Source organism: Mastomys coucha, unplaced genomic scaffold (genome assembly GCF_008632895.1).
Source record: "Mastomys coucha isolate ucsf_1 unplaced genomic scaffold, UCSF_Mcou_1 pScaffold3, whole genome shotgun sequence".
NCBI classification, from domain to species: Eukaryota; Metazoa; Chordata; class Mammalia; order Rodentia; family Muridae; genus Mastomys; species Mastomys coucha.
Window position 1 is genome coordinate 39,919,233 of NW_022196909.1, and position 19,772 is coordinate 39,939,004.

The 19,772-nt window shown below is 48.5% G+C and overlaps 1 protein-coding gene across 3 annotated transcripts in view; it reads left to right on the plus strand.

Moving 5' to 3' along the window:
- The window catches only part of Specc1l (sperm antigen with calponin homology and coiled-coil domains 1 like), a 105,790-nt gene extending 87,924 nt beyond the window's left edge, over positions 1-17,866 (plus strand). For all 3 annotated transcript variants that reach the window (XM_031348354.1, XM_031348355.1, XM_031348353.1), the window contains exons 14-16: positions 12,799-12,915; positions 13,582-13,641; positions 15,317-17,866. In XM_031348354.1, coding sequence (XP_031204214.1) covers positions 12,799-12,915; positions 13,582-13,641; positions 15,317-15,406 — 267 coding nt within the window. In that variant the 3' untranslated portion in view covers positions 15,407-17,866. The remainder of the gene's footprint in view (positions 1-12,798; positions 12,916-13,581; positions 13,642-15,316) is intronic.
- Positions 17,867-19,772: the final 1,906 nt, after the last annotated feature.

A 19,772-nucleotide genomic window follows, 5' to 3' on the forward strand; every position in this document is an offset into this window, starting at 1 on the left:
TTGAGATGAACACTGTAGCCAATAGGCTCTTAAGTTGGGGCAGACTGTGTGTGATAGAAAAATTTAAAAGCATCTTAAGGACAGAGTGCATGGTCACACTGATTTATCCAGGATGTCCCTAATATCAGAGACAGCAAAGCAAAGAGCACACGCCTTCCTCAAGAGGAGGATGTCTCACCAGGGTTTGTACTGGTGGCTCTAGAAAGAATGGAAGACAAAACAGATTGTGGGGAAAGGAAACCGATTGTAGATAATGGGTTCTGAGTCTCTCTGTTACAGTGCACAGAGCTTTCATCTCCACAGTCCTCAGAGGGAAGTCAGTTTAGAGAACACAAAGGCTGTGACCTTACTGAGAGTGCAGAGCGAGCGGGGACAAGCGAGCAAGGTATTGCTCTCCATCTTGGTGCCTAGTGACAGTGATACTTTGGGGTTATGCCTCCAAGGTGGGGTGCTTGCTGGGAGTGGCTCTGTGGTGCCAGCTCCTTTAAGCTTCTCAACTTGTGAAGAGCTTTTTTTCCTGTTTCTGTTCTAAACGATGAACTATGTACTTAGCGCTTACCGTGGCCAGCCAGAGTGGAAATGAAATACAGGGAGGAGCAGCTTGTAATCTAGAGCATAACCTTTGTCCTCAGGAACTGTCAAGTTATTTCTAAAACTATTATTTCCAAACCTTTTAGAATTATGCCTTTTCCTGGGCATAATTTAACCGTTTTTTAATGACTCGGATTTATCATTGTAAATATTTTTGACTGGCATCAACATCTAATTTTGTTTTGCCTTTGCTTTTCCCTTAAAGTCTTCAGTGCTTTATATCTTGGTGTGTTGTGTGTTATATTCCAAGAAAATAGCAAGGACAGCTGGTAATGGACTCATTTGCAAAATAAAATCAGAAACAGTATGGAGTCAGAAATCAAGTGTCACACATAGGGCAGCTGTGGTAGAGTACTTGCTTTCTTCTAAGGCCTGGTCAACTCTGTCCATCACAACAGTGGTGGCTGTTGTATTTGGTCCAAAGTAAAATCTCCTGTGGTTTAACAATCTGTTGTGTTAAAGGAAAGTGAATTGTGGAGTTAAGAGCTTAGCAGGAGCAAGCTGTTTCCTTCTGCCAGAATGGCCCTAGGTATATAGAGTAACACACTCACAGGTTTAAGAAAACAGCTTGATTCCTGCTGTAAGAAACAAAAGAGGTTCATCATAAGGTGAACATGCTACATAGAGCATCTCTTCCCTGAGATCATTTCCTTTCTGAGCTCCCTTGAGACCACAGGCATTTCACATCAAGGATATCTGCACTTGGATGGCCTGGGTATGCTATGTCAGACTAAATGCAGCACCTACATTTCAGAACTATAAAGAGGCATGGCAGGAGAGATCAGTGGTCTGTCCAAGTCTCCTATACCAGCTCAGTGTGACTGGAGTGAGGCAAACGGGTACCTTCCTGAAATGCGAGCCCCAAGAGAGAAGGGTGTGTCCCAGGTGTGCAGAGCAGCTCACCATCAGTACAGTGGTGCAGGCCTGCTCACTGTATAGTGCATTAGCAGCGTGCTGTGGACTTGAGGGGACATATTCACCCTGTCTATGCTTTCAGATGCTCAGGACTTTGTTTCTGGATTTGTACTTCTCTTGATTTCTCACTCTGCATATCGTTCAGCAAACCATGGCTGACACTAGAAAACCATCAGATTTTCTGCTCAAGTGCTTAGGTAGGATGAAGCCCACCTTTGCAGAGTTTCTTTGGGAAGCAAAGCTATATAAGTGTAATTCTGTTGAACGTATACTTTGAGGACCCATGATAGAGGCTCTCGTCACCTCTGGGCACTGGAAAGCATTGTGGCTGTCTCTTGGTACCCAGCGGCCTCTCCTGAGGGTGGGGAAGCAGTGTTTTATATCTGTTCTGATGTTGCTTGAATCAACACTGTCTTGTGGGCAAGAGAAGGCTTGGTGTGCCCAGCTCCAACAAGAGGATCTGCATGCTTTACCAGCTGTCCTGTTGATCCTCTTACGTGGTTACTGTTTCCTCCTGCTTATGCGAAAAGTGAGGCTCACTCACAAGAGTGAAAAACCATGTGTGTGAGCTTGTCTAGCTAGTGCAGAGTGGCGCCAACATTGAGGCCCCACCCATAGGAGGCTGGAACTTGTGATGCTCTGACCTCACTTTCCCTTTTCAGTAATGCTCTACTGAGAAGGTCTTTTCAAGTCCATCTGACTCACTTTGACTTAAAAGAGAGTAGTTAGCCTCTGAAGAGCTGCATCTCTTAACCAAAGTTGTAGCATGAATGGAAGACCCTTCTTGGAGAGTGCATTTGAACGAGGTTTCTGTGTGGGTTGCATAAGATGCCTTGGTAGAGTTCACACCCCATACTTTCAGATCCTGAACACAAGATTGATGACTTCCCTTGCCCCCAAGAATATACTGAAAAAGACCAACAGAGATGTTTTAGAATGCTTAGTTTTCTTCCCCTCAAATATGCCTGTTCTCTTAGGAGTTTGGGATAGGCAACAACTTCCACACCATCACCCTCCCATCTTGCTTTGCCCAACCCTTCCCAGAACACACTCCAGGGCACATGTTTGAGGGTCACTGTGAGTGTCCTTGGAAGTCAGAATTTTATCTTGGTGAGTAATAACCCTGCCAAAACAAAACTAAGTCTGTGGAAATAGCAAGTTTCTAGAAATGTTAATTAAGAAAGACAAAACTAATTCTTAAGCTGCTAATAAAATTGCTTACAACTTGCCCTTAGTTCATTAGTGGGCAGCAACCCAGCCACCAACTTTGGCCAGGCACATGGCTCTTTTTAGCTGTACTCTTCTGAGCTCTTGGGAAACAGACATTGCCAGTCTTCTGTGCTCCTCCATTACAAAGTTACTCCCTGTTAGAAGGGTTTATGGGAAGCAGAAGGCAGGATCCTTATTTCTTACAGTGACCTTTGCCCTGAACCTGCCTTGAACTATCCCCTCCAAATAGATTAATTTGATTGAAAAAAAAAAAGCCATTAACCCCCCCCTCCCCAAACATACCTCTTGTTTTTTGTGATGATTCAGTCTATTTGAAGCCATATCCTGGTGGCATTCTTGGAGCTTTGACCCAGCTGGGGGACAGCACCTCAGTTCATGGGGATGATGTGCCAGTTTCTTTGACAGTACTCTGGGTGCTCCGTCTCCTAGTGGTGAAGAAAGTCCCTGGTACTCTGACACTTACCCCATAGTGCTTTTCTGTTTTGAAGAAGTAATCTCTTAAGGTTGGGCCATAATACATTCCCATCAATGTCTTTCAAGAATCAAGTACATTCAAGCTATGTGACCTGTTAGTAAATACTCCAGAAGAATGCATCACTGAGCTAGCCCTACCTGGCACGTGGAGTTCCTGGGTAGAAAGCACTGCACAATGTCCACTGGTTTAAAAACGTTGTGGTAAAAACGTAATTAACAAAGTTTACCATTTACCCATTTAAAATATATGTAACCCAGCGGTACTAATAATGTATGTAGTACTGTACATAGATCGCCACTACCTAGCTCCAGAACTTTCCATCAGCTGCCCATGGAAATCTTCCACATATGAAGTTGTTGCTCTCTTTTCCCCTCCTCCAGTACCTGGCAACCACTAATGTACTTTCTGAGTGTTTCACTTAGTTTCAAGATTTAGTCTTGTTGTAATGTGTTAGTACACCATTGCTCTATATGACCAACAGATATTCTATTGCATAGAGAGACTACATCTTATTTCCCCACCAGTGGATGTGTGACGTGTCCCTTTGGGAGCTGCTGTGGAGAAGGCTTCGTGGACTGTTGCTGTATAGTTGACTATATGTACATCTATATGTTCAGTTCTTGCTAGTCACATGGTGACTATGGTAGACTGCTGAAGACCTGTGAGGCCGGCCATTTTTCTTTGGGATTTGGTGGTGGAGATGAAACCTAGGGCTTTGCACGTACATGCATAGAGCCTAGCACTGAACTGCACCCCTAGCTTGTTTTCCATTGCTGTTTTTAATAGCCATCCTAGTGAGTGTGGGGTAGCATCTTGTGGTGGCTTCAACTTGCGTTTTCTGAAAAGTTCGTGGTACTGAACACTTCTTCATAAGTGCATCGGCCACTTCAGTGTTCCAGGTCCTGTCCGTTCACATTTGGGCATGTAGGTAGGTCTTCTTCCTAGATCAGAGTTGGAGTTGGCTTGTGATGGGAGTGAAGCTTTCTCCCTGCAGCCACCGTCATCTGTAAAGCCAATCCAGCCATTCAGTCTCAGACTGTAGCTCAGACTATATTGTTGACTTGCTTAAATTAAGATACAAATAAGGCTCCACATTACATTTGGATAGCATGACCTTTTAAAAAGTCTCTCTGTCAGTAAGTTCCTTCTTTCTGTCCTTGGTTTACATCAGAGGAACTGTCCTGAGTGCTGTATCACACACTTCTCCCAGTGCTTCTGTCCCTTGTTGTGAACGGGTGGGTAGATCTGGCTCCTAGTCACACCCAGCAGGAACTGGGCTAAGAAGCTGTGCAGCGCAGTGGCAATGTCCATTTCTGGAGTGCCATTGCTCCTTGTTGTGTTACACTTACTCTTTTCCTCTTTACTCCAGCAGGCACCAGGTCATTAACATAAAACCTTTTTGCAGAGATGTTCGTAATTGCATTCCTCGATTTCCAGGCTTTGAGGCTAGGCTGGGTGCGTCCCTGTGACCATCCTCGTGAACTTTGGTGCATGTTCTAGACAGTCCTGTCCAGTGCACTTTCTACCTGATCTTGGTTCTCCCTCACATCACCTAAAAGAAAGGTTTAAAGAAAACGACGCCCTGACTTTCTCTAAACAGTTGGATCAACAGCTTTAGGTTGAGCCAGGGAGAGGAGAACCTTGGCAGATGATTGTGGTGTGCAGTGAGGATTAAGGGTCTCCAGTAAGGTGGCAGGCCTTGCCTTTGGAGGCTCACCAGCTCTGCCATGGCTGTCTGACAGGAACTTCAGGAGGAAAGACTTATTTTTGCTAATGGTTTCATGGCTGTTCAGCCTCATGTGTTTGAGCAGAATATCACGCAGCTGGACTGCATAGTACAGAGGGCTCTTTACTCCTGGGAAGAGGAACCACAGAATAGAAGAAGGAGGCGCCAGAGCTACTGTGCCTCAAGTCCCCACTCCCATGGACCTCCTTCTTCCCGAGGTCGCTCCTACCTCCTGAAGCTTCTACAGCCTCCACAAGTAGTGCCACTACCTGGGAAGCATCTGTTAAAAACAAGCCTGTGGGGATAGTTTATATTCAAACTGTGACAACAGGTCCCAACGTCTGGACTTCATGGTCTATCTTCTTCCCTACCTTACAACAGCTTGACAGTTTCAAGAAGGAAAGGGCATAATAGCAAAGACTCCTCCATCTCCCCCTGGCCTTACCTGGAGGGCTAGAAAGAGATTGTTTTCACTTTATTTTTATAAATTACACCCCCTAGCTTTTTTCTTTCTTTCTTTCTTTTTTTCTTTTTTTAATAAATTACACCAGGCTCCCAAACAGCCTACAAGCCCTGCCCCCGGCATGAAGGTAGGCACCTGGAGTAACTCACTCCTGCTCCTGCTGTACTTACTTGGGGGGGGGGGTGTTTGTTTTTTATTTTATTTTATTTTCCACTTTACATCACAAAACTGTTTCTTAGTGAAGATGGCTGTACCACGTGTGGTCTGCAAATTCTGCTTTCCATAGCCAAGAGCATGCGGAAGTAGATGATGAAAGATGAATCATGCTCTCTGGCTTCTTGCCAGATGCCCATAAAATGGCATTTCCTTAAATAGATCAGACCTTTAATAGCTTTTTAAAGAACATGTGGTCTTTAGGGGTGTATTCTATGGTCCTTAATTAAATTTTAGACAAATTCAAACATTTTCAGATATGTGTGTGTGTGTGTGTAAATGTGTGTGTGTGTGTAAATGTGTGTGTGTAAGTGTGTGTGCATGCCTGTTTGTCTGTGCTTGTGTGCATGTGCATATAGAAGCCAGAGGTCTATACCAGGTGTCTTCTTCATTGCTTTCTACCCTAGTTTTTTGAAACATGATCTCTCACTAAACCTGGAACTCCACAGTTAGGCTAGACTGCCTACCTGGTTAGCAAGCCTCAGGGATCCTTCTGTCTCTGCCTCCCCAGTGCTAGGATCACAGGCACATGCCACTGCTGCCAGCAGTGTGTGGGTGCTAGGGCCTTAAGTCCTTGTGTTCACATGGCAAGTGCCATCTAACTGAGCCATCTCCCTTGTCCCCACTTTTTGGTATTTTGTGACATTTTAAATATATAGAGAGATGTGTGCATGTCTTGGCTTTCATATCCTACCCCTAAACTCCCAGTGCATTTAAAGGGGTAAGAAGACAGGCCCGTCTGAAGGCTACTGACAGGCCTTCCCCCTAGGCTCATCCCCTAGAAAAGTAAAGGGGCAGGGGACTGGGCCTCTCTGCTCCAGGCCCTCCAAGGTAGTGTCACAGGAGATACTGCTTGTAACCAAGGAGAAGCTATTTTCTATTCACATTAAAGACATTTCCTGGATGAAACTGTGTGTGGCTCTTTAAAGATATAGATTCACTGTGTAGCCCAGGCTGGCCTTTTCTGGTTCCTCCTGCCTCGGCTTCCTGTCACCACAGATGAGCTCTCATTGGACCTTTCTCAAACTCCCGTGTTCATACACATCACAAACTCTTGGTTCTGCGTCCTGCTCCAGACACAGAACTAACCAACCAGTCTGCAACGTTGAAAAGCCCAAAACCAATGGGAAAACTAAGAGCAAAGTGTGAACTCAGAACTAAAGCTGGAACTGTAACTACTAGTCTGCTCCTTAGCTCCCTCTTGCTCTGTTTGCTTAAGAAACAGGTGCTCACTCTGTTGCCCAGGCTGGCCTCACACTTGGCCTCTCCCAGCCTCAGCCTTAGAATGCTGGAAGGCAGGCATGGGCCACTCTGCCTAGCCTCTGCTGCTCTCTGTTGCTGTCGTTTCTTTAAGATATTTCTCTTTTTTTAAAAGATTTATCTTTTTTTTATTATTGTGTGTGTGTGTGTGGCATATGTGCAGTTGAGTGCAGCTGTCAGTGGAGGTCAGAGTCATTGAATGCCCATGGAACTGGAGCTAGAATCACAGGTAGTTGTAAGCGACCTGATGCAAGTGCTGGGAACCAAACTTGGGTCCTTTGGAAGAACAGTGCATGCCCTTAAAAGCTGGGCCGTCTCTCCAGCCCCAACATTTATCTTAATTTTAGTTATGTGTATATGTGTGGCTAAGTGCATGTGACAGCAGGAAAAAGGCCGAGCTGCCTAGGACTTGTGAGCTGCCTGATCTGTAGGAGGTCGGAGCCTGTGAACACTATAAAGTCTATACAGAAATTAGTGTACATTTTTTTATAGAGAGAGAAAAGTGAATTTGGGGATGATGAGATGGTTCAGTGAGTAGATGATGAGATGGTTCAGTGCTGCCAAGCCTGATGACTTAATTCTGATTCTTGGGATTTACATGGTGAGAAAGCCAACTCTTGCAAGTTGTCTTCAGCTCTACCTCCACACACACGGGGTTGGCTGGTCAGCACATTGATGCCCTCTGGGGCCTGGGGAGTAACACCCTCAGCCTGTAACCCTCCCTTAATCTGCAGGATAGACACATGGCTGGGAGAGCCCTGGAAGATTAGAATTTGCCTTGTACACCAAAGGCTACTTTTTAAAAAGTAGGAATGTCACCGTAGATCTTTGTGAGAAAGTGCCTGCTGGGGTTGCACTTAGTGCAGGTTAGTGGGCTCTGTGCTGTGCTTGCCTCACTGTAAGTGCGGAGGTTTTCTGTCCCAGTGGCCTCTGAGCAGCACTACTGCATTGAGCTCGTCCCCCCCCCCCACTGCCCCCAGCTGTGCATTTCCATTCATTTATGTGCTGGGGATTCCACCCAGGCCCTCATGCAATGATAGGAAAGTTCCTACCACCAAACTGCACCACAACCCTTATCTCTCCAGCACTGTCTTCCTCTGCATACAAGTTCCTCTCTTTGCTCTTCTTTGCTCTTCTTCAGGCCCCATTAATGCTTTTTGTTAGCATGGCCACTGCTTGGAGAGATCCAAGGTCTCCTCTCCCCTTACTGCCCCACTGTATCTATCTCCTGGGAGATTTCACTAGGGACACCGATGCTCTTACTCTTTCACTGAATTCTCTCTCATGACCACCCTGCACCCATGTATCAGTGCCTCAAGGCCCCCTCTGTCTACTTACAAAGTACCTTAAAGGTAACACACCCAAAATATACCTCCTTGTATGCTCAACCCTGTTTCCAGTGACTTCTGCTTCTGTAAAGGTCACTACAGGTGTTTGGTTCTGCCAAGAGAAGCTAAGGGCTATCCTTGGCACTACATGCACTTCCCCTTCATGTAATTAACCTGTTTCCAAGTGGATCTATACTTCTATAGCCTAACTCCTTTTTCTCTGCTGCCACAGGCCTCTACAGTCAGCAGCCCCTAACACAACCCCAGCCTGCCAGCGCTCATTGGCTCTTCTGAGTCCATCCGATCACACTTTACTTGGCAGCCTTCTGTTGGCCCTGGACTGTGTCAGGTCCACATGTAGACTTGTATTTTACTTGTTAACCATTCCTGAGTGCCAAGGCCTGACTCCAGAGCCTGGCCTCAGGTGAGGATCCATCCAATGGGCAAATGATCCTCAGAAAGAGCAACTACATCCCACACCCCTCCTCTCATGTCATCTAGCAGGTCCAGCTCCCAGTCCAGGTGCTGGCTCACGTGTAAGCTCACGTTTAGGTGCAGACCTGAGGTCATCACTGTCTCCTCAGGTTGTCAGTCAAGTCCCCTTTACCTTCTGTTTGTTTATTTCTTTGAGACTTTCATACAATGTTTGATCATAACCTCCCCCGCCCCTTTACACACAGCTCCATCCAGATGGAGTTTCCCCTGCTATTCACTTTGTGTCTCTTTTTTCTCTTAATGTTTCTATAATAAGCTCATAAAACCTTATTTTAGGCCTGCAGAAATCAGATCCACTTGAGGAGGCCACACTCACCTTGCTGTCTCGACACAAATGATGATAGATTGGATGTGTTAGTCCCCCCTTCTTTGTAGGAATAGACACCTTGGACCCTTCAGGTATCTCCTAAAGGCTTAGCCATTTATCAACAGAATGAACTGACATTTATATAGCTACTTTACTGAAGCCTGGGACAGCTGTTATCAGTTACGTGTTCAGGAAACGTGAGGCCTGGCCCTCCCCCATCTACAAGCTTCACAGAGTGGTGTTGAGTTTTTTCTGAGTCACAAACAGTTTAAGTTTATACCAACCAGTTGCCAAGAAAACCGCAGGTTGCCGTTTGTTTGTCCCCATGGGCAGGTGAAGTGACAACAGGACTATATAGAGCAGCGGCTCCCAGACAAGTCTGGCTGCGTTTGCTGCTGACCTGAGAGGGGATGCAGAGACAGAACCTCACACTGTGCCTGCTCCACTTGGTCATCAGACTGAAAGATGCAGTGAGAGGTTGGTTCTGGTGGCAACTGACTTGGTGAAGGCCCCAGGATTTCCCAGCCATCCCGTCAACCTGGAGCCCACTCACAGTCCAGCTTTGGGGACAGATGGTAGCATGTGCAGGGAGGAGCCATTCGTTAGACATGGGTGATGAAGGGGAAAGCTGTTTCTCTGGTGACTTGGTACGACATATTATTATTCCATGTGTTTCTTCTCCAAGCTGCTTACCAATCTTGTCATGGTATCACTGGACTGTAGTAACCATGTCCTGAAGAGCTTCACATGTGGATGCGTGGGTGGGCTTCTCTTCCATTTCTAGCTTTGAGCTTTTTTTTCCCTTTGCAAGCCAACTTAGTGTTTGCAGACCTTTATAGCAAGACTTTCAGGGCCATCATAAACAACGATAGTGGTTGGAGACAGTAGACCTGCTCTCTCAGGCCTGTGGGCTTTCCCCACTTCCTAAGGGGCACCCCTGTGCCCAGGCCTAACCCCCTTCCTCACTGTGTTTGGGAGTGTTTTGGGAGCAGGTCTGAGCAGAAACTAAGCTGGTTCCTTGGGTTCACTGCTTAAAGGACTCATAGCCCTTACTTCTAAGTAGCTCACCTCCAGCCACCAGGGCGACAGGAGCTCAAGACTCAGCCAGCTTGTCTATGTTTGGGCTTTATTTTGATCTGAAATGTTATCATCAACTATCAAAAGCACCTCTCACCTGGAACCCCAGGACCCCTGGTCCATCCAGGAGTCATATCCTGTGACTATTTTGAGGGGAAGAACAGAGTAAGGAGGCAGCAGCAGCTTCCCCCCACCCCCAGCAGGGTGGGGTGTGTCTGGAGGAAGCCAGCCTTAGCCAGGCAGCTGGGGTGCAGGAGCTTCTGCTGTGAGGCAGTGAAGCCAGGCACGTCCACAACCCTGTGAGAACTGCTGTGGCCTCGGGAGCAAAAGGGGCACCGACACAGGAAGAAGAGGTTTGTCTTTCTCCAGCAGTCAGTGACCTCCAGTGAGATACTGCCACTGGTCTGCAAGCACAGAACTCTGCGTGTCACTAAGACACTTCCTGCCTGTTGTCTGTACGAGGCCTGGGCCTCAGCTTCAGCCACTTGGATGCAAGTCCTGGAAGCGTGGACAGGGGTTTGCTTTTCCTTTTTCCTTTTCCTTCTAGTCCCGCTAGTGGACTCTGCTCCTTGGCATTCTGTAAACAGAAGACCTTTCAGCCTCATCTGCTGCTGCTCCTTGTGTGCCATGCTGTTCATCAGGCCTGGCCTGTTCTTTGTCTTACGTACCGTATAGACGAGCTACCAGCAGTGAGAACTAACTCTCAAGCTACCACTCTTTTCTAAGACAGCTCCAGGATGAGCTGTCCAGGTAGAGCATGCCCTAGCATTTGTGGGAACCCCAGCTAAGCAAGATTTAGATGCTGCTTTTGTAGTATTTGAGACAAAGGCTCCAGTCCCTGTGATCTCTTCTGCTGCAGAGAACCTGGGTTAGTGTTTCATCTCCTAGGTCCCAGTTTCTTCAGATGGAGCTGGCCACCTTAGATGGCTCTTGCTAAGATTCAAATGAGAAAAGAGAGAGACAACTGCACACGAGTGTGTGCCTATACACCGTGTACATCTATGTCTGGGAGGGAGGTAGTTTCCTTCTGTTGACAACTGTTACACACCATTTATTTCAAGATGACTAGGATATCATCAGAAACCCCTTAGGTATAGTAGCTATTAGCAAAGCAGAGACTGTGGGGAGGGAAGGGAATAAATGACCAGAACAGAAAAAATGGTCAGTGTGATACCAAGACAGAGGTTTCTAATCAGACCTATGCATTTGGGGAAGAAAGATACTAGTGAACACTGAGTGGGAGCACCCTTCAGTTGTTGTTCACACTGGGTGGGAACACCCTTCAGTTGCTGTTCATACTGGGTGGGAACACCCTTCAGTCGCTGTTCACACTGGGTGGGAGCGCCCTTCAGTTACTGTTCAGGTGCAGCACTTTGGCCAGTGTCAGCTTATACAACCTTATCCTTCCAAGCCTGGTCAGGTTGCCATCCTTCAACATACAAGTTTCTAGCGGTTGAAGTCAGCTGGAGAAGTGGGAAACAGCGGGTCGTCAGGTTACCATGGCTATTGGAGCCTCACACTTAGCAAGGTGTGCTTGGTGAAGGTGCTGCCAGAGGGCAGTGCTCTGTGCAAACAGATGGGGCAAGAATGCACTTGCTGGTGTGGCTGATGAGTGCTTGGCCCCATGCTGCTCCATGAAGGACCACGTAACTCTGTTAGACACTGGCCAGCATGGGACAGCCTCCCAGCTCAGAGCTTGGTCTCCAGTGTTTTTAGGATCTGTCCTTTTATAAAAAGAAGTGAAGGTGGTTAAGCACTTTGCCAGCTGTGAGCGTGCAGCTCCATATAGCTCCTCATATGGAGGGTTCTCAGAGGCTGGGTGGTTTGCCTTACATAGTGAAATTGGACTTTGTTGCCTCAGGAGGCTGACTCTTAATGTAGTTGAAGGTGGCATGCAATAAACTGAGATGTGAAACGAGAAGCTGGGGACTCTTCATAAAGTGTGTGCCAAGGCCTGATGGCTTTGGGGTGCTTTGCACCATTAGTGTACATGTCGGCCCCTGTGCAGAGCACATTTTCCTCTGTGTATGCATGCCTCTGAGATGCACAGTGGTAAAAGGATGGGAGTTAGTTCCTTAGAGGAGCATGAGCAAGAGGTTCCTTACTGGACCATGGGTCAAAGGCAGCAGTGTTATCAAAAAGAGCCCACTCTCATGTAGACTATTCACCAAAGCCAAATCTCTGCATCTCTTTACACAGCTTGCAGGCAGCTAGGAGAGTCTCCTCAGTGTTGCTGATGTCTGTCAGTCTTTCAGTGGCTGTATATCCCAAGCTGGCTTTGAACTCATAGTCGACCTGAATACCAGGATTACAAGTGTGGGCCACTTGCCTAGCTTGAAGACCTTTTAAATACTTTAATAAACAAGAGGAACCTCACTGGTTATCATTCACATCTGGCAGTCTGTATTGTGACACAGCAGGCCTTGGAGAGGCCTTCCCTGTGTGGAACAGCTTACGGATTATGTCTCAGGCCCAGGCTTTACCAGGCAGGAACAAAAATCTGCAACTGGTAGATAGATGGGTAGGATAGGGGATCCATAAAGACCTAGTCATGGTAACAGTCATGGTAAGGACTGGACATGGCCCATAGCATGCTCTGTTTGCCCCAGAGTGAGGTTGTGTGATAGGGTGGGGGTGGGGCTCTGTGTCCTTCCTTCGTCTTGAGAACCGAGAGATCATACTCGTGATCACACTGCATCCCTTTTTCTTTCCCCTCAGAATATCGACATTACAAACTTCAGCAGCAGCTGGAACGACGGGCTGGCTTTCTGCGCATTGCTTCATACCTATCTCCCAGCACACATACCATATCAGGAACTGAACAGCCAAGATAAGGTGAGCCGAACCCCGGGATGGTGCCTCATTAGAGGATCCCATTCCAGCCTCGCCTCACAGTAGCCTGTCCTGGCTCATTCCCCTGGATTTGTTGTTTATACTTCGGCAGCCAGTCCCTGGTCTACGCATTGCCCTAGGAACAGCATTCCTAGTGAGAGTAGCTGGCTGTCTTTGGTTGACAGCATTTAGGATCAAGGGCTTTAAGAAGTCCCAAAGAAAGATAATAGTGACATGAATGGTCAGGGCAGTGCTTAGCTAGCCTAGGCTAACCTCCTCTCACCTCAGGACCAGCACTTCTGTTCACAGCTTATTCTACACCATGGGCCTCAGAAATGACCAGTCTTGTAGTCCCAAGCTATGGTTCAAGGTGTCCCACTGTAAAGGTCCTTCAGGTCCCCCCTGCTTTCCTTTTCTGGCAGCCAAGCCCTGTAGAAAACCCTTGGGGATTCCACAGGGAGAGTGGTTTTTGGATAGGTGTCTGCTTCTAGCTTTGGGATCTGTCTCCAGCTAACTTCAGCCCTCTTGCTAGAATGCAGCTTTCTGAGAGAGGGAAAGCAGGTAGAGCCGGCGCTGGCTGCAGGGGAGAGCCGCGGCTCTGAGGGTCAGTGTCTGTCCTGCACGATCTTCAGCTGTCTACACGCCCCACTGACATGGTTTCTCTTACAGAAAAGGAACTTCACCCTGGCTTTCCAGGCAGCTGAAAGTGTTGGAATCAAATCCACTTTGGTAAGCCCCTAACCGAGGAGTTGCTGACAGTGCCTGGGAAAAGTGGTCGGGGGTGGACTGGGCTGAGGATGTGAACACTCGCAGGACCTCAGATACTGCTACATGAGATGCTTCTCTTGAGGGAGTGCCACAGGAGTCAGTAGCTCCTGCCCACAGTCCCAGCAGCCCTTGTATGCGGCTGCTCTTTGTGATTGTCTAGTCCTTAACAGAGTCCTGGGCTTCAGGGGGAAAAGGGTCACAGGGCTGTGTGCCTCTGTTGGTCTGGAGCAGTGGTTCCTCAGCCTGGGGATCATGACTCCTTTGAGGAGTCCAATGACCATTTCACTGGGGTCGCCTAAGACCACTGGAAAGCACAAATGTTACATTACGATTTCTAACTGTAGCAAAATTACAGTTCTGAGGTAGCAGTGAAAACAGTTTTATGGCTGGGGGTCACTACACCATGAGGAACTTTATTAAAGAGTCACAGTATTAAGAGGGGTGGCCTAGAGGGCGAAGGCCAAGAGCATCCTGAACCCAGAAGATAGATATCTGGAAGTTGACAGCACTGCCCACAGTGCCTCATGGGGGCTATAAAAACGTGCCAAAAATGCTGCTTATGATGCAAAACACAAGTTGTGGAAAGTGGGGGGCCTTTCTTAGGCTTCTGCCCTGCCCCTGCCGGCCTCACACAGACATCTGTCAGCTCTTGCTGTCCTCTACAAACCTGCCACATCTAGATGCAAAGGGATGCCTCTACACCTAGAGGGACTTGCTCCACATGTGACAGTGACAGGTGCCCAGACCTGTTCCTGCTCAGGGCTATGTACAAAAGAAGGGATCCTGTGGGACCAGAATGTTCTTAGGATGCTAGGAAACCTGCAGGTCTCCAGGTCTGTCTCCTTAGCTGTAGGTACCCATTTCCTTGACGTGTAGCAACTGTGTGGGCCAGGAAGAAATATTTACATTAATAATTACACTAGAATACTGTTCACCTATAGTGTGTCTTGGAAACTCATAGAAGCATATATGCTTAGGCTAGCTTCTCTCCGGCTGTGTAGGAAGAGATCAGGTACAATTATTGTAGTAGGACGTGGCACACGGTGTACAAAGGGTTGTCCCACATGAAAGATGCTAGGTGTTTTAGCCTAACAAAGAATCTTACAGTCAGGATTTGTTCACAAGCCAACGGACTTGTTCCCTGTCTTAACTTGCTCAGGACAGCCCTTCACATCCCATATGCTCAGTGACATTTCTGGGTTCCTTGACTGTGGAATAGTTCTCTCAGACTACCTGGCCCTGCTCTATAGTTGCCACTGGCCCTTGTGACAGGTGCTGAGAGCCTGGGGCAGGAGCCACTCTGCTTCCATACCGCAGGGCACTAGTACTATGCAGAAGGCAACTAAAAGGAAAGTGTTTGATAACCTGTGGCACACAGTGATGCTGTGAGCCCTAAAGGATCTCCTAGAAAGAGCCTAGAGAGTCTGGGGAGAGGAGTGGGACTTGGGTGATAATGTCAGCGCTCGGGAGGAGGGCTCACAGGGGCCTTTGGAAGTAGAGCGAGTACTGGAGGCCTGCCAGCCCTCTGAGAGAGGCAAAGCCTTAGACTAAAAGCTGTCTGCTGCTTATGGGCCTAGACGCCCATTGGGGTGGCCTGGGAGGGGAAACGAGTCCTAATTGAGCTCCTTCTCCACAGGACATCAATGAAATGGCACGCACTGAACGGCCTGACTGGCAGAATGTCATGCTGTATGTCACAGCCATCTACAAGTACTTTGAAACCTGAGCACACAGGAGCAGCTGATACCAGCTAGGGACCTCTGCAGTCACCAAGTGACACCAACACCATTAGCTAGAACCCCTAAAGCTTTCAGCGACTCTGGGCCTCCCTGCAGGGAGTGTGCCCAGCTCTAGGCCTCTGCACTGGAACTGGAACTGCAGACCAGGGCTCTTCCACATGGCTGTCCTCGGGATCAGAAGTACAGCACACCGCCAGCCTACTTCTGGGGACCATCTAGCTCCATCAGTGCCCTGGAGTGTGAAAACATAAAGGCTTGTGCCCCAGCTCATCTGGGGAAATGGGATTAAGTTGTGGGAACCACGGGTTAGTGAAAGCTTTAGCCATCGAATTTCTTGACTGTCACCCACATGATTCCCAGTGCTGGGACAGAGCTGGCCTTGGTCCCTTCATGTGGGCCTGGGTTCTAGGAGTGTGTCAGAGAAGAGAGACAGTACCCCTTGCATGCGAGAGGGCTGTCCCAACCACTGCAGTTAACTTAGGAGTGTTAAAACCCTGCTTAGAGGCCACAGCTAGTTGATCTACACTGCCACCAAGCAGATTTTTGTCAGCAGCAAGACACAGGTGGCACACTCGGTGGGTGCTCAGCCACTTGCCTATAGCACCACAAAGTCTGGTCACAAGGAGTTCTCCTCATTCAAGTTGTTGTTTTATTATAAGCAATATTGGTGAAATAGCTCCTGTTCTGTTAGTACCAAAGTTAATTGTTTTAGTAAGCATAGAAATAAAACACAGAATGTGGGCATTAACATTGTGTGAGGGTTTGTGCAGTAGGGAAAAAGGATGTGCTTTAGGGAGCCAGAGATTCAAGTCACACTGGTGGCTGCCCCTCCAGGGCAGGAGTTAAGACAGTGCCTTAGCCCTGCACCAGGACAGCTGAGCCTACACCTGCATGAGGATCCTGCATGTTGATGGGGACTCTAGGAGAGGTGGCTCCATGCTGTGCCTGGGCTGTGGGGCCTACATCACGAACCAAGGCCTTACCCGGTTTGTTGATTTCTGGCTGGAATTTAGCCGCCCCTTTTCGAGACTAGGAAGCCCTTATTTCATGTGCCTGACACAGAAGCTGTTGTTTGAACAATGTCAAGACCTGTTGCTTCCGGGATACACTTGTTTGCCACCTGCAAGACACCATGTGGAAGACTGGCTGGCCATCAGTAGAAATGGGCCACAGCCTCAGTAACAAGATGGATGGTGGGAATGTCTCCTAGGAGGCATGCCGGGCCAAACATGGACCGAGTGAGGTTCTGTATTCAAGCGTAATGCTACAGACTGGGAATCTGATGTGTCTATGGAACCTAGAGAAGGAAGCCGTTTGAAAGTAGTTATTAGGAAGTGGGCCGTGTCTGTATGTGTTGCCATCAGATGGCCAGCCCCACCCTCCACCCTGCTTAAATGTCCAAATCTGGCAGCTCATGCTGCAGTGTCTGTCCCAGTGCCTCTCTGGTCCTCCTTGGCCCAATTCTGTTCTTGCTCTTGTTCTGCTGATGACCTCCTGTCAGGGTGACTATTACGTGAGAAACACTGTTTCCAGATGAGTCTCCACTGAATTTCTCTGAGCTTCCAGCCTCTGCTGTATTTGCCTTCACTGAGGCCTGTCCACTGTGCACCAAGGTGATTGATCTGAGGCCAGGTTTTATTTATTATCATGCAAAGGGGTTGTCTTGTTAAAGAGACTTTCCTGGGCTTGCAGTTCACAACTTCTGTCCCCTGCTGGGTATATGAGCCTCTTGCCAGCATAGAAGTTGCCAGAGTCTTCTGAAAGGATTTGGAGTAAGTCAGCTGCTGCGGAAGGGTATGTCCATATAGAGATAACATTTCTGCTCTGGAACTCTGTGGGCCTGGAATAGGCCTAGAGCCAGTAGCAGGGACAGATGGTGGGTTAGAGGAGACCCTTTTGCACACACACATGCAGACTGGGTGCCCGTCACAGCCAGGGCCAGGCTGCCCATGTTTGTGTGAGGGCCCACAAGTCTAGAGCTGTCTCCAGACCATTGCTTTTTGCCTTCTCTAATAGGCCCCTTAAAGAGCACTGTTAGCCCTCTGGGCATGCTTGTAGACGGCCATGTGCTATTAAAAATAGTATTTGGGAGTTGGTAGAGTGCCTGTCTACAATGCACAAGGCCCTGGGTTGTTCCCCACCACCACATACACTGAGTGTGGTGCATATCTGTACTAGTACTTGGGAAATGGGGGCAGGAGGATCACAAGTCCGGTGTTACTGTTGATTGCACGGTGAGCCCCTGTCCCCCAAAAAAGGTGATATCTGGAGGTTCCCTCGTTCCAGGGCTGCTTCCTGGGAAGCTCCATGATACAAGCTCGCCTCTCTTTCCTAAAGCACAAGCTCCACTGCAGAAGGACCAGTCACCTTCCTACTGTTGTCAGTCACAGGCTTCTGCTGATGAGTGATGCTTTGTCATTTTGTTCTAGTAAATACTCTCGAATGTATTGAAGTGTCATGATTTGATTTCCTAGTTTGTCCTCCCTCCCTGCTCTCCCTCTGACCTCACACAACCAGAGCGCTCCCCCCTCCTGTGGAGTGGAAGGTGTGCATGGGTGCACCTGCCTTGGGTTCACCTGCTTAGCACCCTGCCGTTTGGGCCCAGGCAGGTCTGGACAGAGGGAGGAGGAAATGGATGAGTCCAGAGGTCCTGGCCTGCCCTGAAACCACATGGTAACTATGGCAGGTCTCAAGATCCCATCTTAGAGCCGGCATTTCCCACGGCAGAGTCCCTGCAGGAGTGAAGCCTCCAGCATACCACACGTTTGATCAGGATGTCCCAAGGGTTTTTATTCTGTTTTCTTTTTATAAATATTAACTTCTTGGAGTTAGATTTCAGGGTATATAAAATTACAGGGGTGGGGATTTCTACCTAGAGGCAGCTACAGAAGTAATTTTTCCCAGTGCATCTTTTTGTTCTAGTGCTGGGGCTCAAACTCAGCAGGACCTTGCACATAACATACACGCACTGTGCCTCTGAACCGTGCCCCCCCACTCACTGATGCTTCTTGTATGCAATGTTTTCAAATCCAGTATGACCAGGTTAGACAATGCTGTCTTTTAACCTTGCACATATCACATGCAGAAAGGAGTCTGTGGGCACCCCAGGCATCCATGATAAGCTGCCTGGGCCTGCTACTCTCCAGAACTTGGGGTCCCAGGGGGTCCCAGAGAGTCCACTGCTGGCCTGAGTTTGGATACGTTCTCAGAGTGCCCATAAGCCATGACCTCTAGTGAAGGCAGCACTGCAGGTGCCCAGGACAACCCACGAGACCCTAACTTGAGCCTGGAGTAAAATCCCTGTGCTGGGATTCTTGGAGCAGTCATGGCAGAGGCTGGATAAGACGTGCTCCAGCTCTCCCTCAGTATCTGAACACTGGATTTGTGTCCTAAGCAAGACAGTAAGAATTGATGCATGGCGGGAGGAGTGCTCACCCTGCCTGTGGCTCTCTAGTCCGTCCCTGGGACATATGCTGACCCCGAGGGGCTCCTGGGGAGCCTAGTTTTATCTGCAGGAGTCCCACAGTGATACATCTTTCTTTATCATAGACCTGTTATTGCCTGTCCCAGCCAGTACCTTGATTAGGGGCTTGGGGTGGGGGGCAGTGTTCAGCACTTCTGTGAGAGGCAGCTCTATTAGAAAAGGAAAATAGGTCCCTGGGAAAAAAGAAGTTAACTAGAAAGTTCCCCAGACCCCTGGACCTATAGCCTCTGGGAGCCAGCTCTTGCCCTATCCTAACAGGGTTAGCACTTCCCAAAGTCTCAGGGGATCTGGAGGGGGGATAAGGGGGAGGGGCAGCTGTATTGTTTGTATCTCTCCAAGTGGGAAGTGGTCAGAGACGTGAATGGTCTCATGTGAGGGTGGAGGCCCAGAACTGCTGTCTCTATTCTGGTAGAACTCTGACAGCAGCAGGTTGAATTCCCCAGGAGGCCATGTGGGGATAAAGGAGAGGAAGCCACACTTCTAGGGGATGAATTGGCATGAGGGTGGGTCAGAGGCGTTCCGCTTACACGCTTACACGTTCGGTTTACCCAAAGCAGCCCCGGGAGGACTGGTCTTTGTCACAGATGTTCCTAGAGGATGTCTGCCTTGCCCTGTGTGCAAGGAGGGACAGCAGGGTCTCTGCCATTTGGGTGCTGAGTCCTAAGAAGAGGGAGAACAAGATCTCAGCTATGAGCGGGTGTGCTTTGCACGTGGTTCTTGCATAGGCTGGACCCGAGGATCCTCCTCAAGGTGGACCCCACCACTTGGGATATGCCAGAGCTGTTCTGACCTCTGCAGGATCCCACTGCCAGGCATCCTCTCATGTGAGGGAGGCCTGCTGGGTCTCAGGACTGGGGGGGGGGGGGGGG